General features: G+C 33.9%; 3 protein-coding genes and 1 non-coding gene across 7 annotated transcripts; 3 read left to right on the forward strand and 1 right to left on the reverse strand.

Annotated features, from left to right (window-relative positions):
- Positions 1-1,267: 1,267 nt before the first annotated feature.
- On the forward strand, positions 1,268-11,161 carry LOC123197433 (nudix hydrolase 9). 2 transcript variants are annotated; one of them, XM_044611745.1, is made up of 10 exons: positions 1,268-1,536; positions 1,667-1,755; positions 1,894-1,968; positions 2,282-2,338; positions 2,665-2,747; positions 4,028-4,086; positions 4,521-4,669; positions 4,848-4,991; positions 5,083-5,241; positions 10,836-11,161. In XM_044611745.1, the coding sequence occupies exons 2-10, from the start codon at positions 1,687-1,689 to the stop codon at positions 10,929-10,931; spliced, it is 891 nt and encodes a 296-aa protein (XP_044467680.1). In that variant the 5' UTR covers positions 1,268-1,536; positions 1,667-1,686; the 3' UTR covers positions 10,932-11,161. The 2 variants fall into 2 exon arrangements, with proteins under 2 accessions (XP_044467680.1, XP_044467690.1); XM_044611755.1 differs by lacking the exon at positions 1,268-1,536 and having other exon boundaries at positions 1,564-1,755.
- Positions 11,162-12,869: 1,708 nt separating this feature from the next.
- On the forward strand, positions 12,870-16,743 carry LOC123199495 (ankyrin repeat-containing protein At5g02620-like). Its single transcript, XM_044614529.1, has 4 exons — positions 12,870-13,585; positions 13,959-14,498; positions 14,589-14,998; positions 15,852-16,743. Exons 2-4 carry the CDS (start codon positions 14,180-14,182, stop codon positions 16,728-16,730), a joined length of 1,608 nt encoding a protein of 535 aa, XP_044470464.1. The 5' UTR covers positions 12,870-13,585; positions 13,959-14,179; the 3' UTR covers positions 16,731-16,743.
- Positions 16,744-18,018: 1,275 nt separating this feature from the next.
- LOC123208929 (probable NOT transcription complex subunit VIP2) lies at positions 18,019-24,511 on the reverse strand. 3 transcript variants are annotated; one of them, XM_044626581.1, is made up of 14 exons: positions 24,355-24,511; positions 23,156-23,299; positions 22,352-22,460; positions 22,095-22,273; positions 21,626-22,007; positions 21,025-21,225; positions 20,825-20,926; positions 20,255-20,343; positions 19,955-20,140; positions 19,058-19,477; positions 18,917-18,969; positions 18,768-18,809; positions 18,456-18,600; positions 18,019-18,354 (listed from the first exon to the last, which is right to left on the reverse strand). In XM_044626581.1, the coding sequence occupies exons 2-14, from the start codon at positions 23,171-23,173 to the stop codon at positions 18,295-18,297; spliced, it is 1,986 nt and encodes a 661-aa protein (XP_044482516.1). In that variant the 5' UTR covers positions 23,174-23,299; positions 24,355-24,511; the 3' UTR covers positions 18,019-18,294. The 3 variants fall into 3 exon arrangements, with proteins under 3 accessions (XP_044482516.1, XP_044482514.1, XP_044482515.1); XM_044626579.1 differs by having other exon boundaries at positions 21,016-21,225; XM_044626580.1 differs by lacking the exon at positions 24,355-24,511 and adding an exon at positions 24,101-24,123 and having other exon boundaries at positions 21,016-21,225.
- LOC123209860 lies at positions 22,352-22,432 on the forward strand. Its single transcript, XR_006501167.1, has one exon. It is a non-coding gene; the product is annotated as a small nucleolar RNA snoR35 (small nucleolar RNA).
- Positions 24,512-25,622: the final 1,111 nt, after the last annotated feature.

Here is a 25,622-nt window from a genome sequence, read left to right on the forward strand (position 1 = left end):
AGCTTAATCTTAATAATTCTAAGCTTGACTCAATTGTTGCCTTATTAGCACCTAGTTTAATATTAAAAAAAAAAACTATAAAATATTAATTAATCTCCATTAGGTGGTAGCACTTGGTCTGTCATTTAACTCCTTTACTTTGACAATTGAAAATATCATTTATGCGTAGGCTAATTTTGCTTAGTTAAATTTTAATTTATTTTTTTATAATTGGGAAAATCGTATCCAATTAATTTGACAAGTAAGCTTTGAAAGAGAGTGATTGAATCTAATCTATTTATTTGGGATTTCATGTCTTATTCATTCAAATTAACCTTTGAAGTCTCAGTTAAATTTCATTTTAACTCTTAAAATGATAAGATTTTGACAATTTTCATATCAAATGTTGAATTTTCTATTTAAAAAAAAACAACTTAACCCTTCCTAATTACTTTTCTGCCAATAATGAATCGATTTTTACTGAAGAACACAACATTCATCAGTAAAAATTTAGAAACTCATAACCAAAGCGGAAAATGTAAACCCAAAACCATAAACATGACAACAATCACAAGAACTTTCCAACATTTTATGCTAACTTTAGAACAAGATTTAATTTGAGAAGTGATGATTTTTCTATCATAACTTTTTGGCCTTCCTCAATTCTCAGTTTGAATATGGGCAAACTGTTGATTAACATTTAGAGTGTTAATTAACTTCTCTGAATTAACGTGATTGGATTTGATATAGGAAATTCACCCTGTTCTGTAAAGTAAAGTCGCATACGAATTTATGAGTTTGGCCCTATCACGATGTCACCCAGCTACTGCTGTTCATCATTCGTTCGTCGGTTGGAAAGATTAATGGAGTACAAAGGCTAATTGATTCCACACATCTATACGGATCACTGACAAGATTATTTGTAAATGTATATGCTCATCAGTAGCAAGTTTAAGATATGTGAGGGCTTCTTTTTGTCAAATTATAAACAGGGTTAGAGAGGTAAAATTATTCTTAATTAATTAATTAATTTATTAGATTGTAAAAAGCTTGATAATTGAACAAAAAAAAGGAAGAAATCGTGTTCGTGTTTGTTGATGGATTGGACCAGTGAAGCCGTCCAGTAATTGAAGGCAGCTAAGCTAGTGAATTGTCTCTTCTTTGTGTACAGTAGTTCACTTTCACATAAAATTAATATAAGGTCAGAGTTGGAGATGAACAATCAGAAAGTTGTTGGAACTAAATTTTACTAGTAAATTGATGATGAGATCATTAATGGACCTCAGAGTGTCCTGATAATGTATAAGAAAGAAACACATGACTGCGGTCCTTGTGAGTTCCAATGAAAATATCCAATAGCTTCATCCTATTGTTAACTCATGACTCAGCTTAGAACTTTTCTTCACTCGTAATTTTCATTGCGACTGACCAACGAGGTCAATTTTGCCAGCCCAGCAACATTTACAAGTTTGCCAATTGCGTAACGAAAATGCTGATCTTCGTACTTTACCATTCTAATTAGATCCCACTGATTTTTAGTTAATTGGGCACTAACAGGTAAAGAATTTATTCATTACTTGTTTTTGTTTCAATGATGTTAAGAATTAGAAATTTCTGTGTAAGAATTGAGGGTCGATTTTTTTTCACTTTTAACTGCGTACTTTAATCGAACATGTGGTGTGCATAGCGGTTTTGTGCTGGACTGCTATGGAGAAGACTGCTGAATCCCCATACAAGCTTCTTGTGTCGTGCGCATATGGTCTCTCACCATCACAGGTTCTCTTTTAATTAATAATTTTCATATCACTGTAATTGCTTGTATAACGTGTAATCACATATTGGACAAACACAACATATGTGCATTGATCCGAGCATTTTTAAGTTTGTTTGATTCATTTGTTTTTGTGGGTGAAGTTGTCTGTGATTTTTGATGAATCGTATGATAGGATTCCCCACCCAGATCTTGACCTGGAGAAGTCCATTTCTGAGGTAAAGCTTTACCCTCATTTCTTTTGTTTGATTTGTGTTCTCTATTAAATTACTCCGTTGAGTTGTATAGCAATTTTAGATTAGCACATTTGGATTTTGATGATATAGTAGTGATTTTATATATAATTATTTGTTATTTCTTGAGAAACAACATTTTGAATAGATATGGGTGCAATAAATCGACTTGAATTGTTTCAATAATCTTGTTGAAAATTTGATACCGCATGCTGTGTTAACAACTAGACTTTTTCCTTGTAATACTTGAACGCATCCTAGTTTAATGACTGAACAATTTGATTGCATTTATGTTTAGATTTGGGATTCGAGGGTTCAGCAGAATGGATCACTGTTCAATGGAAAAAAGTTCAGGGTATGTTAAACTACATGAATGTGTCCCTTTTTCAGTTTCTCTTGTATATGCATTTGTCGATTAGTTGCCATGAAGTAATGTAATTGTATGATACATTGATGAATAGGTGACTAAGATACATCATTCCGTATCAAAATTATCTACTTGTATAAATCAATGAAGGAATTAGGGAATTCTTGCATTGACAGTTGCACATATTCTTGAGATTGGAATCTCTTGGGATCTCAGTATATGTAACTGTTGGGTTCAAATTTATGCATTTTAATTTAATAGTTTTTCTAGTGAAGTAATCTCACTAATAATTTATTTACCTAACATTTTAACAGTACGGCGGGCATGTAATGCATGGTGAAGGTGGATCCAACCAACAATCTCATGTCTGCCTCCACCTTGGGTTGACCGACTATAGGTCTCTCTCTATACAAACACCTGTTTAATTTTTTGATAAAAATGATTAATTGCTAATTGTTCTAATTCTATGGTACACATTATCACTATGAGTGGTATGTTTAAGTGTGAGTTGAGTTTTAACTTATAATACATAGATTTATCTCAAAATGGATGCCTTAGGTGGACATATAGGTGATCTTGAGTGGCTGGAGAGGTCTTATTCTTGAATTTCAGCATTAAGTATGAGTTGGTATAGCAATGTTGTTGGGGATCACTCCTCTGATTCATGGAAATGAGTTTGGAGTGGCACAAATGCACAATATTCTGCTGTTGTAGGTTTTCATAAACATAAGGGGCCTGCACACAAATGCATTTTTATACAGATAATTTATAGGAATGAAGATATGCTGGCCAAAGATGTAACATCACTGTCATCCAAAAATATCATTGTGATCCCATTTCTGCTATAATCGCATTGGGGTAGGAAAAATATGTTTAATGACTTTCTACTGCTTCTGCCGCTAACCGTATTTTGCTACCATTATCCTTACTCAAATGAAAGATTTGTGGTTTGCTCCCGATAGATCTGGGGATCCTCAAGGCCATCTACTTGGAAAAAAAAAATGAATTTCCTATGTCCCATTATTGTATAGTTCACCGGGGGCTTAGTTGCATTGTGGAATTCACTAAGTATTGGATTTATAGGTTTTATCCAAAGATGAAAATTGTTCGTTTTCTTAGTTTCATTGTCATATTACCTGAACTACAGAGTTCAGATGTGAGACTGGCCAAACTTAAAATACTTCTAGGGGTAGCCATGTATTTACGTTGTCTGTGTCCTACCCTACAGATAATCATTTCCTGGGAAAATGATGAAATAACATCTCTTATTGTTAAAAAAGATTTCTTTTTCCAACTTTAAAATGTTTATGTTTAGGAAGTTGTGGGGAACAAGAATTTTTGGTTGTATACATGGTATTTATTAATCATTTCGAAAGTATGATGCCTACTAATTGATTTTTGTTCATTGTAAACTCTTAATGCCATCTGACTGTTTTTTTTGGATGGTTGATGAGAGTAGCACACCTGATTGCTGTATCTTCTTAGTTCAAATTTTGGTTTTGTCATTAAGAATTTAGTGCCTTCTGCTTATTTGACTTTTAGTTTTGCTCATAGATGAAATATCTGCCCTTTGCTTTTAGTTAATTTCTTGCCATAAAGCATGATTTCTGTAGTAATATATTATGTTGTATCTCACTGACGCTTACTCCTAAATTAACAATTCTACTTGTTACCCAGGACTTTTGTCGGTACAAATTTAAATCCTTTGTGGGACAAGTTCCTTGTTCCATCTGAAGGTACAATTGCATTAATGTTGAACAATCAATACTTGTTTCTCATGCCTCCCTTGATGATACTATTAAATTAGTATTGCATGCAAAGACAAATATTTACAGCCCCTGTTCACCTTGCACTTTCTCATCTATGCAGAATTCTAATCCACCTATTAGATGCTTGATGGAACTAGAAAATATAAAGCATAAATCCATTAGTTGATCTTTTAAGTGCTTAGATAAGATAATTTTGTAAGAATTGATTTCCTTAAGTAGAAATGATGGTATGTTTCCCTGGGTGCTAACTACCTTCTTTGTTTTTCAAAATCATAATAGTGGATGATTTTTGACTGCTTAAAAAATTTATTTTGATAACTTATTAGGAATTCTGTAACATTTTTTTCATCTATTGAAGAAATTCATATCTCTACAGCATTAATAGATTTGTCTCTCTGTAGTTGATGCTATACAGTGTCAGCACACTGCAAGTCCACTGGGTAATGGTGCAGTAGTAGAGACATCTGACAAGAAAATACTTGTGTTGCAAAGAAGTTATAATGTTGGGGAATTTCCTGGACACTTTGTTTTCCCAGGAGGACATCCAGAGGTATTAAATCTGGAACTAAGAATATATTTCCTCCTGTTTTTGGTATCCATGGAATATATTTCCTTCCTAACCCTGCAACACTAGTTTATGTTGGTACCTGTCTCTTGGATGCAATTTTCCAAGGTACATTGTCTTATATCGTTCATTCACAGTAAAGATCACATTTAATGATTGACAGCCCCAAGATGTCGGAATAGAATCTCATCAGTGCGGAAACGACTCAAAAGATTCAGAGCTTATTAACAAGAAAGTTTCTCAAGAGATGTTTGACAGTATTATTCGGGAAGTAGTTGAAGAAATTGGAGTACCAGCAGTATCTCTTGTGAGTACTTTCTTAATTGGATATTGAGTCATTATCCTCACTTCATAGTTGTATATCTGCAGGTTTCTAAGTCTCTTTCACATTCTCCCAGTGCGATCCACTTTTCATTGGTGTTTCCCGCAGGCTGTTGAATGTTAGACCAGCTGCTTTTTTTTTCATAAAATGCAGTCTTGAGTCAAAAGAAATTCAACAATTGTACTCTAATGCCCAAGATGGTTTTGAGTCTACCCAATTGTATACGGTTTCAATGGTGAGTTCACTTTTTTTTTTTTGGCATTTCAATCCTAATTGCAATATGTGTTTAATTTTGTGAGAAAAATTGCTTATTTTACTTTTAGCCATTAATCAAGGAAACAATAATTGTGGCAAGTGTGTGTGGGAGAAGGTATCTATAATGTAGATAATATAGAAGGAATCACTATTCATTAGAGGGGCTTAATCAACAAGAAACTTCTCATAAGAACTTTTGATATGTTGGACATGGTTGAAAGTGAAGTATTCATAATGGAGAATGTAAAATCTAACTACTTTAGAAAGTAGTTTGTTTATAAGATATAAATATCAATCAAATTATTTCTCATTTTAAGTGGATTTGATTTTCCTAATTTTGTTTTTCTAATTAAGTAAAGTATAAGTTTGTGTATTTTTCTTATTTTATTTTATATTAGCTGCTATATAGGATGTTTTATGTTGTCACCATGATTATTGATTTCTAAAATATATGGTTCTCCCTCGCTTTACCTTTTTCTCCCTCTTTCTCTATACTACCTATCCTACATCAATTGGTATAGTTGATACTGTAAGACAAGGTGTATTGTTGAGAGGGCTGCCTAGTGTTCCTATCTCGCCACAAGATACGCTCCATTAGCCCATTCTTGTTCAGTTTTTTTCCAATAATCAACAAATTGGACGAGGTATATGTTAGGAACCTAGCTCTTATTCTACAAAAACACAAAATTAAAACATAAAAAATATAATAAACTAAAATTATTTCATTAATCAAAGTATTACAAAGATAAACCGAACATTTCGAGGAGTTCGGGGCCTCCTATTTTCTGGCTATTCGAGGTGTCGGAGACCTCTCTAAATCAGCCAAGGATGGCTGTACTTAAACAAAACTCTAATATTTTTTCTTCTCTCCTTCTTTTAAAACTCAAAACATATATTTATAATAGAAATTGACCATTAAATTAAAGACAAATGTCCTAATCCTAACATTTTCCTCCCCTTCAAAACCATTTTGTCCTCAAGATGAATATTTATATAATAATTTTTTTTAATTAATTTTTTTCTTATTTTTTTAATTTTTTTGTTTTTTAATTTTTTTTATTATTATTTTTTTTAATCTCCCTACCCCCTCTCTCTATTGTTGCTTCTTCACCCTTTTTTTTTTTTTTTTCCAACGGCCCACATCTTTTCTTTTTCTCTCCCTAAGAAACCCACCTACTGCCTTCCCTTCTATTTTCCCAGCAAACCACAGCTCTCCTCCTTTTCCCAACAAACCAACCACAACTCTCCCCCTTTTCCCAACAAACCAACCGCCACTGCCCTCTACCTTTTTATTTTTTTATTTTTTTCTCTCTTTCCTTTCTCTTTTCTTCTCCTCGTCTTTTTCTCCCTTCTGTCTTCTGTTTTTTTTTTGCTTTCGTCAACATTTCATTTTCTTCTCCTTCTTCTTCTTCTTTTGTTTTCGTTTTCCTCTTCTTTTCTTTTTGCACTTTCGGACTCATTTCTTCCTGTGATGATTCTTCTTCAAGTCAGCTTCCCAACAAACCAACCACAACTCTCCCCCTTTTCCCAACAAACCAACCGCCACTGCCCTCTACCTTTTTATTTTTTTATTTTTTTCTCTCTCCTTTCTCTTTTCTTCTCGTCTTTTTCTACCTTCTGTCTTCTGTTTTTTTTTTTGCTTTTGCCAGCGTTTCATTTTCTTCTCCTTCTTCTTCTTCTTCTGTTTTTGTTTTCCTTTTCTTCTCTTTTTGCACTTTCGGACTCATTTCTTCCTGTGATGATTCTTCTTCAAGTCAGCTTCCTCTGCGAACATTTTTTTGTGACTCTTCACTTTTTCGACCATCGTCTGTCTTCCCCACTAGATCGAATGCTCTGATACCATTTTGTTAGGAACTCAGTTCTTCTTCTACTAAAACATAAAATTAAAACACAAAAAACATAATAAACTAAAACTATTTCATTAATCAAAATATTACAAAGACAAACTGAACATTTCGAGGAGTTCGGAGGCTACCATTTTCCGGTTGTTCGAGGTGCCGGAGACCTCTCTAAATCAGCCAAGGATGGCTGGTCAAATTAAGCCGTAGGCTCCACTTCTAGTCGTGCCCTTCTGTCAATTCCTTTAAGTTTCAGCTTTGCGACCATACTCCCCCTGGAACCCAAAGACTTTGATTTCTTATAAAATGCTCTGATACCATTTTGTTAGGAACTCAGCTCTTATTTTACTAAAACACAAAAAACATAATAAATTAAAACTATTTCATTAATCAAAATATTACAAAGATAAACCGAACATTTCGAGGAGTTCGGGGTCTCTCATTTTTCGGCCGTTCGAGGCGTCGGAGACCTCCCTAAACCAGCCAAGGATGGTTGTCCTCAAACAAAACACTAATATTTTTTCTTCTCTCTCTCTTTTAAAACTCAAAACATATATTTATAATAAAAATTGACCATTGGATTGAGGTCAAGGATGGCTGTCCTCAAACAAAACCCTAATATTTTTTCTTCTCTCTCTCTTTTAAAACCCAAAACATATATTTATAATAAAAATTGACCATTGGATTGAGGACAAGTGTCCCAATCCTAACAGTATATCACAAGGTTCTTAAACATTCATGAAGAATCTGAAGAGCTCTACAAGGTTTTGAAAGGAAAAAGAAGACATTAAAAGGGTCCAAAAATATTCTGGAAGCTTGTGGAAGATGTTGGAAGGGTGTGGAAGGTTCGAGAACCTCACTGTCTTTACAAGAATATATTAAGTTATTTCAAGATATTTCAAAACCAACAAATTTGGGCCACAATTTGTATTTGGTGGCCAAGTATTCATTCGTGGTTATAAGTTAAGGAAGTGATATTAGTTTATAAATAAGAGTGAGATCTTTTGCACATGACATCACATAAGAAAGAAACTCTAGAGGTAAGTGTAAAGCTCTTGTTATCTTCCTTCTTTATAGTAATATGAATTTTCTTCAATCAATCTCCTTTTGTTGTTCTCATTTGGGGTTTGAGAACACAAAAGACCTACTTAGATGTTTCAAAAGTAAAGATAAACATGTAAAGTTGTACGATTATAAGAAGTTCAAATTAGGTTGAGTTGAGTTAGTATCAAAGCCGAGTTGGTCTTAGAACCAAGGTTTCATGAAAAAGCCAAAAAGGATGTCAGAGTAGACGAATGTAACTAAAGAGATAAGGGGTTGGGAGACAACCCCTAACCTTGGGAAGAAGTCTTATAGATAGGAGCAATCCTGCAGTATGATGAGCATTTTTTAAGGCAAAGATAATCAAGTTTAAGTTAATTGTGGCCGACATGAAGGACTGGTTAAACTATCTCAAGCAAGGGATGAAGACTTTCGAGGGCAATGTCAATAGCCTCGAAGGAGAACATAAGATTTTTTTAAGAGACTTAAATGACTTAAATGAATAGGTTAATACCCTTATCTCCACTGTAGACTCACATCATCAAGAGAGTTTAGAATTCTAGTCAAAGGTGTTGGACACCATATCTTTCTTCCAAGCTAAAATGGACACATTTATCTAGAACGGAAGAAACATAGGTAGATTTGGATATGTACAAAAGAATGACATTACAAGAGACCATTTTCTTAATAGGAGTGCTTCTTTCCATGAAAGTAGAAGTCCCAGGACCTAAGGAGGAATCGAGACCAACTCCATGGCTTGATTTGAACTTCTCGCAATTGTATGACCTTAGATACTTATCTTCATCCTTGAAGCACCTAATTAAATATTTTGTGTTCTCAAAATCTAAATGAGAAAAAATGAATAAGAAGAGTGAATGAAGAGAAATTATATTACTACAAAGAAGGAAAAGACAAGAGCTTTACACTTGCATTGAGAGCTTGTGTTTCTTGTATGATCTATTTGATTTTCAATCTTGCATTATAAGGCACATTCTTGGGATAAAACTAGCATTTTAACTCCATTTTCAAGTCTTCCCACATGATTTTTGACGCCAACATATCATAGCTTGATTAGAGAAATATCCAATTGTGGTGAATACTTTGTTCATGTCATCCCACAATTCTATCGTGTCAAACTACTCTCGTGGAATCAAACACTTTTATTAAGACAACTATCTCTTGCGGTGTCATTCCCTTTTACATATCTAAATTTTTCTACGTTTCTTCCAGTCTAGTCATAAATGTTTACATTTTGGTTTGGAGAACAGATACAACGTTTAACACTTTTGATTGAAATTTTAAACTTCTTTAATGATTCAAGTCTATGGTAGAGGTAAGGTACTAGCCTTTTTACTAAAGTTGTTGAAGTTTCTTGCAAGATTGTTGTGTACCCTTCCAAAGCTTTTGACGTTGCCCTCGAAGGTCTACATGCCTAATTTGATATGATTCAACTGGTTCTTCATGTCGGTCATGACTAACTCTAACTTGACCACCTTTACCTCCAAAGTGCTTACCATACCACAAGACTTATCTTGGTTCTTGGCACCATGACTTCTTTCCAGTGTTGGGGGTTGTCTCATGACCCCTCATCTCTACAGTCGTATTTGTCCTCTCCGATATCCTCCTTCTCTTGTTTGTGGAACCTTGGAACACTACAAAACCTTGACTTTGATACCAACTTGGCTTGACTTGATTTCAATTGCTTGCAACCGTGCAACTTTAAATGCTTATCTTCACCTTTAAAGCACCTAAATAACTTTTTTTATTCTCAAACCCAAATGAGAAGAGTGATTTAAGAAAATCTGTATTACTACCAAAAAAAATGGAGCTTTACACTTGCCCTTTCAACATGCTTATCATGCGATGCTATGTACAAGCAATCCTATTGATAGTTGTAGAATAATGTCACTTCCTTAACTTGTGGCTACAAATGAATGTTTAGCCATCAAGTACAAAATGTTGTCTAAATTTGTTAACCTGAAAATATTTCAGTACATCTTAAAGAATATTCTCTCTCTAGAAAATATTTACCCTATTTACATGTTTCTAGAGAGTTAAATAGGGTAAATACTTTCTACCCTATTTGTTGACCTGGAAATACTTAACTTCAAAGTATTCGAGGCTGGTGTGAAACTTTGTAGAACAATAAGCTTCTAGAATCTTTCACAACCTTCTAATCTTCCACAAGCTTCTTCAATATTTCAAGTCTTTCTAGTATCTTCTTCACTTTTTAATCTTCTAGAGCTCTCCAGATTCATTGTAAATGTTTTAGAAATTTTTGAAACACCCTGTACAGTCTATTAATTACTTGAAACTACTTGGCAAGAATGGTGAATGGGGTGTACTTGAGGCAAGAGAGGACACAGGGCAAACAAAGCAAAATATATATTTAGTAATGAATTGCAGAATAATCCTGAAGTTAAAAAATGTCCAAAATATCATTAGTTAATATATACTTGCAGATTTACCTCTAAACTGAAGAAAGTTTCCAGTGGATCCCATTTTTTGTTTATATAATTCTGTTTGGTTTGTTTACAGTATCTTTGATTCACTACTTGGAACTATATACTTAATTGCGGATCTAATTTCCTAAGTGCCCCCCCTCTGTGTCATTGCTGGCCATACAGCATGAATAATTATTTGTTTATTTTTTAATATAAGTTAATATATAAATAATTAGTTTTTTATCTTCCAGGTAGAACTAGAAAACATGGCATCTAAAATGCCTGGCTGCCATCAAGGTGGTTTTGCTCTCTACAGGCTCATGGTGGATGGTTTGAAGAATACATGATAGATATTCGTGACATCAGTTCAACACAAGAATCAGCCCACCAGCCTTCTTACAACTACCTTGCCTTTAATTTAAAATTTTGTTTTGTGTTTGATACAAATTAGAAATAATTACATTTGCTAGATTCTCCCTCTTACTGCACAGAGCAGAGATATGATTATGGAAGATTATTGTAAACCTTTACATTCCTGTGACACTGCTAATATATAATATGAACATATTTGAAATGATTTTGAGATTGTTAGTTAGTCATTGGGTTGGAATAGTAGGTTGATGCTAATGCAAAAAATGGAAGAGTGGTTGACCACATATATAGTCAATCAGTTTGGTATGACTATATCTGCAAAGTAGTCAACAGCCCCGGATATGATATTGCATTCACCATCAAACCAGATATGGATAATCATGTGCAGTGTCATTTATGCAGAGACAAGTGAATTGACAAAGGGAGATGGGGTTTGTTTATTTAGAGTGGACTGCATGTCAAATTTAATGGTATGAACTATAGCTATATTGTTGCATCCTTTCTGAGCTTTCTTATTTTCTAACCCAAATTTATTGCATTCTGTCATTTGCAGTGATTATGGTACAGTTGAACCATAATTTTATACTAGTCTGAAAATCTAGTTGTTCGATATCGTAAGTTAAGATTTTACAAATATAACAAAGATTTAAATTTAAAATATTTTTTTAAAAAAATTACTACTTTACAAACTATGTTACCGTTCTTATAATAACATGATTATTAGCAGTAGTCATGCATTCCAAATTCAAACCATTTAATTTTACAATCACATAAACAAATTCAAACATTCTATTCACACATAAAAAATCAGCTGAACCATTTTGAAAGAAATGCATCTAAATAAACCCATAATTAATATATGAAAATTGAATTTAATGAAATATTATATATTCAATTATGAGCGAAAATTGAGGAAATCTCGTGAGTGCTGGTCCTTTGTTTTGTATGGGTTAATTGGATAAAACTCATATGCACTTATGAGTTGATGTCGGGGATCACTTCATTGAGAAGGGCAAATGAATTAATATTAAATCAAGGTCAGTGTCAGCAACACCAAGTAGAATGCAACGTGGGCCTTCTCTTTTCCCTCCAAACGCGTACTCGGGTTCTACACGCGTGGACTCCCACCACCACTCTGCCTCCTTTTTCTTATCACTTTTAAGCCGAATGTACGCCCATTGTTAGATTATTACTACGGCTGGAAGCTGAGCTAACCTCTATTAGGATAAATTTTATTTTTGACTTGTTTTTAAAAGGTTTTATTTGGGTTTATCAAATTTGAAAAATAATTTATTTGTGTTTAGTATGTATAAAATTTGGGTTTATATAAATGAATTGAATTTGACTCAGGTTCATTAAATTTGTTTGTTCAAATTTAGTCTCCTTGTAATTTCTATGGTGTCATTTAAAATATTTTTTTGATATATTTTAATTTAAATTCATGTTTATAATTGATTTTCAAATAATTTTTCACTTTAAATATAAACTCATAATTAATTTTAAATATATTTTAATTTAAATTGGAATTAGAGTTTGTACATATCATGTCATACTTAGATTAGATGGGTTTGAACAAAACCCATAACAAACGCAAGCAAATCTCTCTTAGAATCCATCCCTAATTATTACTATTATTTACATTGAATCTGTCACTTTCTCAGTCCACATCATTGGCTTATACTATAACCCTTTTCACACTGTGATGGAGATAATTTACTTTATTAAATATGAAAGTGAATACTTGTGGGAAATTGATGGAACCCATTAACGGAAAGTGGTTGCATTTGTACGTATTAAGTCAATGGGTTTTGAAGATTGGGTGATGCATAATTACAGTGATGTGTTCACCTGAGAGAAATCTGAGTTCCTGAGTTCCACTATTTATGGAGGGCTCCGGCGCCTTTTCCCATTATCTATTTTCTTTTTTTATTTCAACATTATCTACCATGGTGCTTCCTTTCCAGAGTGCTATGTCCACTCACCTGTGTCACACCCACAACATTAACAAAAATTTAAGATATGTTATTTTTAATGATTTTTAAAAAAATTTAAGGTGTTCTTGTTGCTGATTTATCTTTAAATATGTACTTAGAACACAACTGATTTTCTAATTATAAAAGAGGAATGGAATTTATACAAAAATGGCAAATAAAAGATGCAGTGAACTGTCGGGTCAAGCTTACGCAATACGCGCGTGGTTCTGTTATTTCAGTTGGTTTCATGAGCCATTATACCTCTGCTTCTGCTTATCTGTTGCCATTTAATTTTCATTTAGGAGTTGTAAGGTTGTCATCATCAGAGTCTTGACCAAAGTCTCTTCTTTTATAGGTTTAAGCTTGGCTTTTTGTATAAAGTTCCTAGCTTTGGTCTTAGATTCTTAGAAGTTTGTTGTTGCGTGTATGTCTTTTTGAACTTCTAGTTTTAATTATATTCTTACGCTACATGTTTCTTTCTTTCTTTCTTCTTCTTCAACACTCAAAAAATGGACCACAATAAACTCTTCTAGATTTTGTTTCAGAGTCCATTAAGGCTGTTTTTGTTTTGAGAACCTTCTTCTGCTGGTTCCTCCATTATATGGATTCATTTCTATTCCGGGGAGGAGAATAAAAGTTGCTGCTTTCAAACCCAGGTAATATATATTTATTGCCATGTTTGATGTTTATCTTATGCATTTTGTTTTGCTTTATTCGTTCTGCTTATCAATGAGAATAAGTAAATAAAAAAAAAAAAAAGAGTTTTTCCAATGATCGCAATGGAGAAAATACATTAAATTCGTTTACCATGCTTTTGTGTTGTTTGTTCTAGTGTTTTTTATTATCATTTTCATTAATCATGAGTTATTTCATTGTTTTGGGTTGTTTATTTTCATGTTCTTGATGAGCAACTACAGTTGCTTTCATTGATAATAATGGAGAAAAAAGTGGATTAATCATGGAAATTGATGGTTGGGAATGTTAGAAAGAGATTTAAAATTGACCAGGTTTAGTTCTATTTGTGAACAGGTTTACAGTTTGGAATGCAACAGACTAGAGAACAAGACATGGGAGGCAGGAGATAGCAAATTTTTGTCCTCAGCGAGATAAACAACAGTTTACATGTCATTTTTCGGAGTTGATTTTGGTAAAATGATGATATAATTGGGTTGCATAAACGATTTTGAAGTGGGTATATATTTATTGATTTGAAATAGCCGAGGGGAAAAGCCTTTTTAGAAGCTACAACAATGGAGGCACCACAAGTTAGGAAAAAGATGACTAAACAATTAACAGGAAAACGTGATGATACAAATTTGCATTCTGCAGCAAGAGCAGGAAATCTAGCTGCAATCAAAGAAATTTTAACTAATACTGGGGAGGTTGAATTGAAGGAATTGTTGGCAAAAGAAAACAGCTCTGGTGAAACAGTTCTCTATGTCGCTGCAGATTATGGTGATCTTGATGTGGTTCGCGAGTTAATCAAGTATTTCGATCTTGCTGATGCTGGAATCAGAGCTAGAAATGGATTTGACGCATTCCACATTGCTGCCAAACAAGGAGATTTGGGTATTTTCTCAATACAAATATTCTTTTCTTTGTCATTGTGGTAATTGTTTTTTCTGTGATTAATATGAGTTTGTGCTTGACTTGTTGTAGAGATATTGAAGGTCCTTCTGGAGGCTCACCCTGAATTGGCCATGACTGTTGATTTATCAAACACAACAGCTTTACACACGGCCGCAATTCAAGGGCATATAGAGGTTGTGAACTTTTTGTTGGATGTAGGAAGTAGCCTTGCAACAATAGCTAGAAGTAATGGAAAAACCGCCCTGCATTCAGCAGCAAGGAAAGGACATTTGGATGTTTTGAAGGCACTTTTAGCGGCAGATCCTGGGATTGCAACACGGACTGATAAAAAGGGGCAAACTGCACTTCACATGGCAGTGAAAGGACAGAATATTGAGGTGGTGGAGGAGTTGATTAAGGCAGAGCCTTCATCTGTAAACATGGTCGATACTAAAGGCAATTCGCCATTGCATATAGCAACTCGAAAGGGTAGAGCTCAGGTAAATTACCCTTTTTATTCCTTGTTATCATTCAACAGCATATAAAATTTAATGCTTCTTTTATGGACCATCACCATTTCACTCAGAATATCTGCATTGATTGAGTTGAAAGCTTCATAAAAATTACTGTTGAATTATACTTTCAGCTATCATGCAGGGGAGTATTAAGACAATAGCAAAAATGCACGTTTATAGTTTCTTCGAATCAGGGCCAAATGATGTGGGTAGCAATATTCTAATCCTGATGTCAGTCTGCGAATTTTCAAATTCCTTGTATACTTTTGTATGAATCAGTTGTGGAGAACACCCTCTATCTGGAATAGTTGCTTATCAAGTTTCCTGAAGGAAGTGATTAACATTAAACCCATTTTTCATTTTTTCTTAACAATATCCATTTTATGTCAACCAAGGCAGTGATTCTGTCATGATGAGAAATGTGAAGATTTCAGATTATGGTAGTCGATTTGGCAAATGTTTAGTGTAGAAGAACCATCCCTTCAATTATTGCTCAATTGTATGTTTAATAGCAAACAGAAATCACCATATAAATTCTGATTACACAAACATATATTTATCTAATTTTCTTGTGGATTATATTAAAAGATTGATGGCCAATGTATAAATCAGCATCTAAAATGTTGTTGTTAGCTTTGCAGATACAGCAACTTTCAGGGATGCACTTCTACATATTGCTGACTTCAGCTCTCAATTTATTAATTCTTCTGGGAAATAATGATTCATTGCTTTATTATTATTATTATTTTTTGTCAAAACTGAAGAAAACTATAGTACTTTTACCATAGAAAATGTCAAATGAGAGGCAAAACTAACAATATATATCTTGTTTGTGCAGATTGTGAAGTTGATGCTGACAAAAAGTGAAACTGATACAAAAGTAGTTAACAGGAGCAACGAAACTGCACTAGACACTGCTGAGAAAACTGCCCGAACAGACATTGCACTCATCTTGAGGGAGCATGGAGTTGAAAGTGTCAGAAACATGAAAACGCAGCCCAAAAATCCGGCTCGTGAGTTGAAACAAACTGTGAGTGACATAAAGCATGAAGTCCACTACCAGCTAGAGCACACACGCCAGACAAGAAAACGAGTGCAAGGCATTGCAAAACATGTCAGAAAAATGCATATTGAAGGTCTAAATAATGCAATCAACTCGACAACAGTTGTTGCAGTTCTTATTGCCACAGTTGCGTTTGCAGCCATTTTCCAAATCCCAGGACAGTACATTGATGAGAGTGACAAACTATCTCCTGGGACCTCACTTGGGGAAGCAAATGTTGCACCACAACCAGCATTTTTAATCTTCCTCATTTTTGACTCCGTTGCCCTCTTCATATCATTGGCAGTTGTGGTGATACAAACCTCAGTTGTAGTGATAGAGAGCAAAGCAAAGAAGAAGTTGATGGCAATTATGAACAAAGTGATGTGGTTGGCTTGTGTGCTTGTCTCAGTGGCATACTTAGCAATGTCATTTATCGTGGTGGGAGAGCAAAATAAATGGCTGGCAATTGGAGTAACGATAGTAGGAGCTGTTATAATGGCTGCTACATTAGGTACTATGTGTTATTGGGTAATTAGGCATAGGATTGAAGCCTCAAACATGAGGAGTATTCGAAAATCCTCCTTGAACAGCAGATCAAGGTCCTGCTCAATGTCAGTCATGTCAGATACTGAGATTCTAAACAATGATTATAAGAAAATGTATGCAATTTAAAATTTTTCCTCCACCATGTTCCTTTTTTACACATAACTGAAACTTAACGCTCTGAATAGATAGTTTGTAATAATAGAGGGGTTTTATGCATAAGAAAACATAAATTGAGTTATTCGACTGTTATTAGACATGGAAATGCTTACAGAAGTACACGAAATGACCAATTACTTTTCCTTGAACGAAAACCAGTAATAAAATGCTCTTTCAACTTTACCTAGAAGGGCCTAGCTTTCTTGAACAAGGCAAATATTGATGAAGCATGTGGCCGCCTTTCTGTGGTCTTCAAATGTATTACATTACTAAATCAAATTAACTGTGTATAAAGTGAGGACTAATGAATTGATGGTAGGGGGCTGGGGTTATACCGCTCAAGGCTCATCCAGCCATTCAAAAATAGAAGGCTCGTCATTTCTGCTTGCTCGTTCAGTAAACATGACGATACATGATGAAATCATTCTTGATAACAGAAACAAGTCGTTGTATTGCATCACCGCAGCAAACTAAATTTTAACAACAGTCACATGCATTCTTATCACTTCACCAAAAAAATCGCTAATAAATTTAGCAGGTCATGAAAAATAGCCCGCTCTAAACTAAAAATGCGGCAAATGTCAGCGACTCGGCTTTCAGTTAAGTAAATTTATACTGCTTTCCAGAACCGAACAGAATAATATTGAGAAAGAGATATTTACAGGAGTGATGTATTCTTCGCCAGAGACAGTGTGGAGAAGGTCGAAATCAATGATGTGAACTCGACGACGTTTTGCTCCCATAATCGGATGCTTGATTTCGCTTGTTTAGTTAACTCGATTTGTCTCTGCAGCTTCAGTGAGTACCATTATTATGGTTTTAAAATCAAATCCAACCGACCAACCAGACTGAACGAATTGATATAAAACTAGGTAACTCAATTAACATAAAAATTTAATTCTTTTCAAAAAATTCTTTACAAGAAAAACTTAAACACAAAATCTTATTTATCATTATATATATAAAATCAAACTAAACATATTTTAATGTGATCCATATCAAAATATATAATTAATAATAAATTATATAAAAAATTTTAAAATATTATTTTTAAATAATTAACCAGTTGAACTAAACCACCTACTATTATTAGCAACTTGTTTTTCACTCTTTTTCCCTGTAACGCAACCCACGAGGTTCAAATACAAGTCGTATTTGAAGTCTTAAGATGTCATAACTAGTAACTAGTGAGTTGGTTCCAGTTTCTAATTTTCTGACCCTAGATTTATAGGGGAAATTCCTTGATACACTCCCAGAATAGCTGCAACGAAAATTTGGAAATTAAAATATAATGTCATCTCAGAATCCAAAAGCCTTACAGATATGCTCTTCTGGCAGATGCTAAGTCATGGCCTTGTATATACTGATGAAAATAGCTAAAAAGCGACCACGTACTGCAACATGATCGACGCAACAATTGCTAACTCTCGCTAAATTAAAATGAACATTAATGATGCAAACTGACTGACGTTCTAATCAATGTCTTCCATGATAGAAACTTTACATTGTAAAATCAAAAGAAGTGAAAAAAATGTTAATGCTGCGGTAAAGTTGGTCTCTTATCCACCATTTCGTAATACAAAACAAAATTATCCTGCAGATAAATAAAACGACTGTCAGTATGGTAAAATTGGTCAATTACTGGCAAACAATCAGAACACAACATAAATGAATGAAGATAGAGGCCACTCAAACCTTGCGGATTGTTTCAAAAGTGCTTGGATCAAAACAGTGATAAGACCCCCGCTCATATGTGCTGGTCTTAACTAGTGGCTCCACATTAGGGACTCTGATGAACCAATACCGATGATCCTTGTGATACAACCAACCCCTATTATAACTGCCATAAGTGGTCAAAGTTATCTCAACTACCCAATTTTTCAGAATAAGTTACAAATTGAAAAATATTGAAGATCCCAAATGGATTGTGGAAACCAGAATTGAATATTTAACAGTTAAGGGTATATCAACATCAGAACCAAAAAAAATATAAGAGAGAGAGCATACAGTTCATTTGCAGCATATAATTGGGCCTCATCTTTTGGCATGCTGCAAAAGTGTGAAACCATGGTTGGTAAGTTGCAAATATATACATATAGAAAAAAGTTGAAGCATGTGACATTGATGCAACAAAAATGAAACAAAAGATGATGCACCTGTAAAATATATAGAACAATGTTTCCACTGAAAACTTTGTGAAGTAACCTTTCTGTAGACAACAGACAATAGCAGAATAAGCAAGAGAAAATCTGTAAGTACTATGAACCACCATAGAATAAAAGTGAAGAGCAGCTCACATGTAGCACAGGTGGTTGTTTAGCATAATAACATTGTGGCACAGTGAACTCTGGATCGCCCTTGGCTGGTTCATCAGACCATGGTGAACCAAAAGTCTTATGAAGATTTTCTGCTGAATTCAAGTTCAACCCAAGTGTTGTCAGGTCAATTCCAAGTGCAAGCGAAGTCAGATCAGGATCACTCATCTTTATCACACTTAACAAGCCAAGTAAGCCAAACGGATCAGGAGTAGAATGTGCAGATTGCATGGATTTTATATCCTGATTCCTAAATGACTGATTGACAGACATCTGTTGCAGGCGAAATTGAGATTGGTTCTGATGTTGATACTGCTGAATAAGCTGGTCATACGAGCCAATACCAGAAACTGGATTGGCAGAATTCAAAGGTCTTAGTCCTATGCTGGGTGGTCCACTGGTCTGAACAGAAGATGAAACGGGTTGATCATCAGAATAAGAAAACAAAATAAAAAAATTATGCAAAGAATGTCTACAAAGGATTAGTATATTATGAGTGAAACTAATCCCTCATAATAAATCTCTCAGTTCTTTCCAGTATGCCGAAAGCCACATTTCAAATATTTCTACCACTTCCACATTTTAATCAAACACATAAATTAATAGTTTCTGATAAAAAGGTAAAAGTAACCCAAATTAGGAAGTTCAAATAAACTTAGGAAACAGTATTTTTATTCTTTAAAAATAGATCCATAATTCAGTTTAACCCTTCTTAGAAGGCATTTAAGCTTTGAAGTTCTATTTGAGAAAGATGAAAGAAATTAAATAACAATGTCCTCTTTGGGCCCCTATCAGCCACAGTACAAAATACATTGAGAAGTTAACAGCAAATGACAAGACAAAACACAATAAACAAATCTGAGTAACAAACTGCCACACCTGTGAGTGGTAGTTTGAATTTGAAGATGGGAACATATCAGAACCATGTAAATGGAGAAGATCCTGGTTGTTAACCGATGAAAAGGAGACACCACTACTACTAACAGATGGAGCATGTTGCTGTTGCTGCTGTGGACGATGAGAAGAGTAGGTACCACCTAAATTAAATCCAGCAGATCGGCCCATCTGCAAAATGCATAATTCCAATACAAATGGAAATTCGCAACAACAAAACATACATATGAAAACAAAAATGAATAAAAGGAAAGAGTTAGATAATCTTTGAAGAGTAGAACTTACAGAGAAGTGCTGAGATTGCATCATTGACATGGTGTTTTCATGAAGTTGTTCTTTCTGATGTAAATCCATAGAATAGTCAGCATTACCTCCTGTATAAAACCGAACAAAATAGTCAACAACTTCCAGATCTAGGGCACCTGATCAACATTTTTTGTTTACCGCAGCCAACCAACTTTCATTAAAAAGTGTCTTTTCTAAACTTTATTGCTTTTTACATATTGAGCATGAGAAAATTTTTTCTCTCTCAAATAATTAGTTAGTAAATGCCTAAAAGTCAACCTATGTAAAAGAACAACTGTCATTGGTGTACCGATGCACAATGTTAGATCTCTTTTGCCTTTCAGTATCATTAATTATGGGACACAAAAATAGATTTATGAAAGTCTTAGAAATGGAAGCACAGCATCCCCAAATACTCAGCATCAGTGAACCATTGGGTTTGAAGAACTGAAACTCTCCTCATGAGAGATCCCAAGTTCCCGTATAAAAATGGTAGATAAACCTTAATTTGAAACACCATAATGTAAAATGCACATATCATGAGCCAGGCCAAAAAAATTATCCACACACCTTTAAATCCAGGTAAAGCAGGAAAATCTTCATTTTGGATGCTGAACTCTTGGTTTTGCTGAACAATGGGACTAACTCCAATACCTTGTTTCCTTAGTGAACCTGAAATATTCAGTTTAAATTATATTTCCAGCTGCAAGAAAAAGAACAAGGTATCCAAAAGCCAAATTCCACAAACTCTCTATAATTACCCAATTGACCTTGAGGGCCTCCTGCTGAACTAGGACGACTTGTCAACAGCGGGAAATCAGTATTTATATCAAACGGAGAATTGTCATTAGAGTTAACATCATTCAACATTCCCATAGAACTTAGGTTGTTCACTTGAATGTGACTTTGGGAAAGCGGACCACCAGTAGCAGAATAGGAATTTCCTAACATAGAAATAACCTGTGGAGATGCTGAATATAAAATATGTCAGGTTACACCATCAAACAAAGCTAGATTAAGCAGCATTGAATCAGTTATCATCAATCAAAAATTTAGAAGAGAAACCTAAGGAATAAATGAATAAAAAGGTATTCACACCCAAGTGCCAGGAATCCTCCATGAACATTCATGTGGAAATAAGTCCATAAAGAATGTGAAAAGTATCTGAGTGTGTAGTAATAGACAAGACATTATCATAAGAGAATAGGTAGACTTTAAAGCTAATATCCAGCCTTGATCCAGCAGTTTCAAATAGATTCAGGAGAACCGGTAACAACAAATCTTCACATAAGATGAAGAAGAGTCAGCAATAAACAAAAATCTTTTTATCCCTAGTCCCAAAAAATATTCTGTCATTTCAAGGTAAGATACCTTGTGGAAGCACACCACTCATCAACCTATTTTGTCCTTGCACACTCAGATTTCCAGATCCACTATTTGCAGATAGATTTAAGCGAGATGCAAGACCAGGTACAGCTAATCCTCCACCAGAGCTTATGTTCCTTCCAATGTTACCCCCTGCAACCATGTTTCCCATTGAACTTGTTAAGCGAGGACCTGTATTACCCAAAATTGGGGATACTCCCAATCCTGGAACAGCATTTCGGTTAGCAATTGCTGCAGAGGTTGGAAGAATCCCAGGAATAGAACCACCAACTCCATTTGTGTTACTATTAAATCCAGGGTTCCCAACAACACTTATACCCCCTCTGTTTGTGACTCCTGAATGTCCATGAGAGCTTCCATGAGATAACTGCAAATTAATTGAAAAGTAAGGGCATGACACATAGAGAAGGAGAACATACACAGAAAATTCCATTCATGGGCACATTACAAGTACCTGGGATAGAGCAACAGGCAGATTATTTGACGCAAATCTTCCACTAGAAAGGCTTCCAGTAGGTTGTTGAACCCCACCAGATGGAACATTATTCATTGTTGAGTTTCTTGAAGTAAGTGTGCCTGGCATATTGGGAACATTAAAGCTCCCATGAATATTATGAAGTCCCTGAATAGTTCCTGCAAACAAAAAAGATGCCATTATATAAAAATTATAATTTAACAAAAATTAGCAGAGCTGCAGTAAAAAGCACCCACCAGTGTGATGGAAAACAGGGGAAGCCGCACCAGACTGTGCCGAGAAAGATGTGGCAAATGATCGCCCAGCACCGTCTGGAATATTTGAAGCCGATCCATTGAGAGAAGACTGCAGCCAAAAGTGTCTCAATGTTTTTACAAAAGAAAACCGATAAAACATGGCCAATCCATAAAAAAATGCATATGACCAGAAAATCAGATAATACAAGTTAAACTTCAAAATAAAAAGCATAACAAAGGATAGCCCAAAGCTCATAGCAATAATGATACATCCAACACAAGCAAGCAACAATAATTTTCATATTCATAGCAGTGGATATTTGATAACTCATCCATACATACAATTAAGCAAACAATGCTACCACAAGCAAGCAACAGGGTCACAAGTACTAAATTTGTTATATCCAAAGGTGGCAACTAAATTTGATGCCAAATTTCTCAAAGGATAACCAAATTCAAAATAGTGTAAACTCCAATAACTACATTAAAATTGAAATCACTCCTCTCTTGCTAATGCCCACTAATCACATAAACATGAAATATCAGTAATTCATAAGAATAAATTCAGAAAAAGAAAATAAAATACTAAAAAAATTGTGCACATATTGCTTCTTATAGACTAGAGAAGAGCATCAATAATTATTGAATCAATAAATTTGTCTCTAAGCAGATTCCAATTCTATAAGTGTAACCACTTCACAACAAACAAAATGCACAAATCCCATTAAGCAAAATAACAACATGAAAGCTCCACAACTCTATGGATAGTCTTTGCCCTAGAGTTTGCAAGTTAAGTGACAATACATTAAGTAACCCCGACATTGCACAAGTGTCAAAAGATCATGCAAAAAAACATTCCTTGCTGGGAAGAAGCCCTCCTGTTTCTTGATTTCAAGAGATAGATTGCTGATTCCAAAAGCTTTTCTCAGTGAATATTCAATTTATAGCCTGAAAGGACAACACTATGGTAAGAAAGTTAAAAGGCAACCAAAATTGAGAGAGGAATATAGAGACTAGAATGAACGGAGCCCAAATGTCACAAGCAACAAACACAGAGCCAAACATCAAGAAAGAGTCCCAACACGAAGTTGCAGGTCATTCACTCCTTTAGCTAAAATCAACTTTGTATAACACCTATTTTGAAATGGCAGAATCTTGGCAGTATTCAAGGCCTTATGTCAGGGTTTATATCTTTGCAAAATTAATATAATGTTTGATGAAAAGATAAGAGAGCCTTACAAAAACACTAGTTAAAGGAGTCCTATTAGGCTTCAATTATTTATTCCAACACATCAAATTTCGTTAAGAGAAAGCGGGACAATTTTCAATATAGAATATGGTTTGTCAAAAACGCTAGCAGAGTCAATATAGAAAAAAGGACCCACAAATGTACACAAAATAATAACAGACAAATTAATGAAAAAGAGTCCGTACTAGATCCATTTTCTAGAGAACTGCAAGCTATAAACATTAACATTAACGTAATGTTGAAATCAACTAAATAGAAAATGAATGCGAATGTAGTATCCACGATAAGCTAAAAAGCACATCCAAATTCTAAAAACCAAGAAAATAATCTGTCACTGTTTTACTTAGAATATGAAAGCACCAGAAGCAACTAAAATCTGGAGCTTAAACATCTCATTATCAGCACACAAAAATAAAAGCAAAAACAATCTCTAGTTTCGCTTGCTTCCGTAAAGCTTTCAACAATAATTACGTAATCCAAATATAAATATTTAAATCAACCTTCCATAAATTTTTCCGCAGCTTCTGAGCAACCAAGCAAAGCCTTCAGTGCTTAGATAAACTGACACTAACAAATTAAAGTCTCAACTCAAAAAAAAAAAAAAAACTAATTAAATTATCGTGATTGGTGAAGAACCAACGTATATGCATATTTTGAAAAAGGAAAAGGTTATACAGCGGGAGGATCGTAAAAAGTTAAGTGAACTCGGATCAAACTAGTCATCGATTGGGAAAGAAAGAGAGAGTGACAGTACCTGAGAGGCAGATCAAGAACCTTTTGGGTTAGTTTACTGAGTCAAATAGCGAGTTTTGTTATTGGTTTTGTTTTGATTTTTGTGTGCCCTAAATCGAAAGAAAGGGAGAAAAGAAGGACGCAGCAAGTCACAGAGCAAATAAAGGTTTTTCTGGTGATGATAAGTACTATAAATGTGTGGGTAATGTTTATGTGTGGCAACGTGTGATTTGCGTGTCGTTGTGCGGCGTTTTCTGGCCAATGGATGACATGACTTTCATGTGACCCACAGCGATTATTTTTCAAGAAGTTTAAATAAGAAAAAACTATATAAAATATATATATATGAGAAATTGAAATTTTTAACCACTTTTTTTATCATGTATACAAATATATTACTCATCTTAAAACTTAAACAAAAATACTATAATAGTATTTTATTTCTCTAAAATACTCTTATTAATATAATTTATATAAAAAGAGATAATACTATTTTTCCCTTTTCCTCAATTTTTTAGTGAAAGAGAGATAAAATTGCTAAATTTATTTAGAAAATTAACATTTATTATAAAAACTTCACAGTAAAATCATCCACATTCAGTATGTTATGTATTTTCTTTATGAATAATTAAAAATTAAATAATGTATGATAGATTTATATTCATAACTTTATGTAAAATCTAATTTTATTGTGATTTCATGTTATTAGATTATTTAATACTGTTATTTCATATTTTGTTTATTATTTAAAATTGTTATAATATTGTATTAATGGTTATAAAATACAAAATTTTAAATCTGAGAAATTTTAAGACAAAGAACGAGTTGACGTTGCCAACCCTTGGTGTTAACGACAACCCTTAGCAGCAACACCAATCCCCTTTTTAGATTTTTTTTTTTTTAAGTTCCCTTTCATACAGTGGGCCCATATAAGTTAAAATATTGCAAATGACTGATTTTAAATCTAAATTTTTTTTGCAAATGGCTTATTTTAAATCTTTCTTCAATGCAGTGGGTTCACATAAGTTAAAATATTGCAAATAACTTTATTTTAGTGCATGGAAGAAAACTGGAAAAACAATAAATCCAATAGGGGGTTGGCGATGCTAACCCGTTCTTCATTTAAAAATTTTTTATATTTAATTTTTTGTATTTTATACTTATTAATATAATATTAAATAATATTATAATAATTTTAAATAATAAAAACAACATGAAATAACAATATTAAACAATCTAACAATATAAAATTAAAACAAAATTAAATTTAACATGAACTCATGAACATAA

Source organism: Mangifera indica, chromosome 2, assembly GCF_011075055.1.
Source record: "Mangifera indica cultivar Alphonso chromosome 2, CATAS_Mindica_2.1, whole genome shotgun sequence".
Taxonomy (NCBI): domain Eukaryota; kingdom Viridiplantae; phylum Streptophyta; class Magnoliopsida; order Sapindales; family Anacardiaceae; genus Mangifera; species Mangifera indica.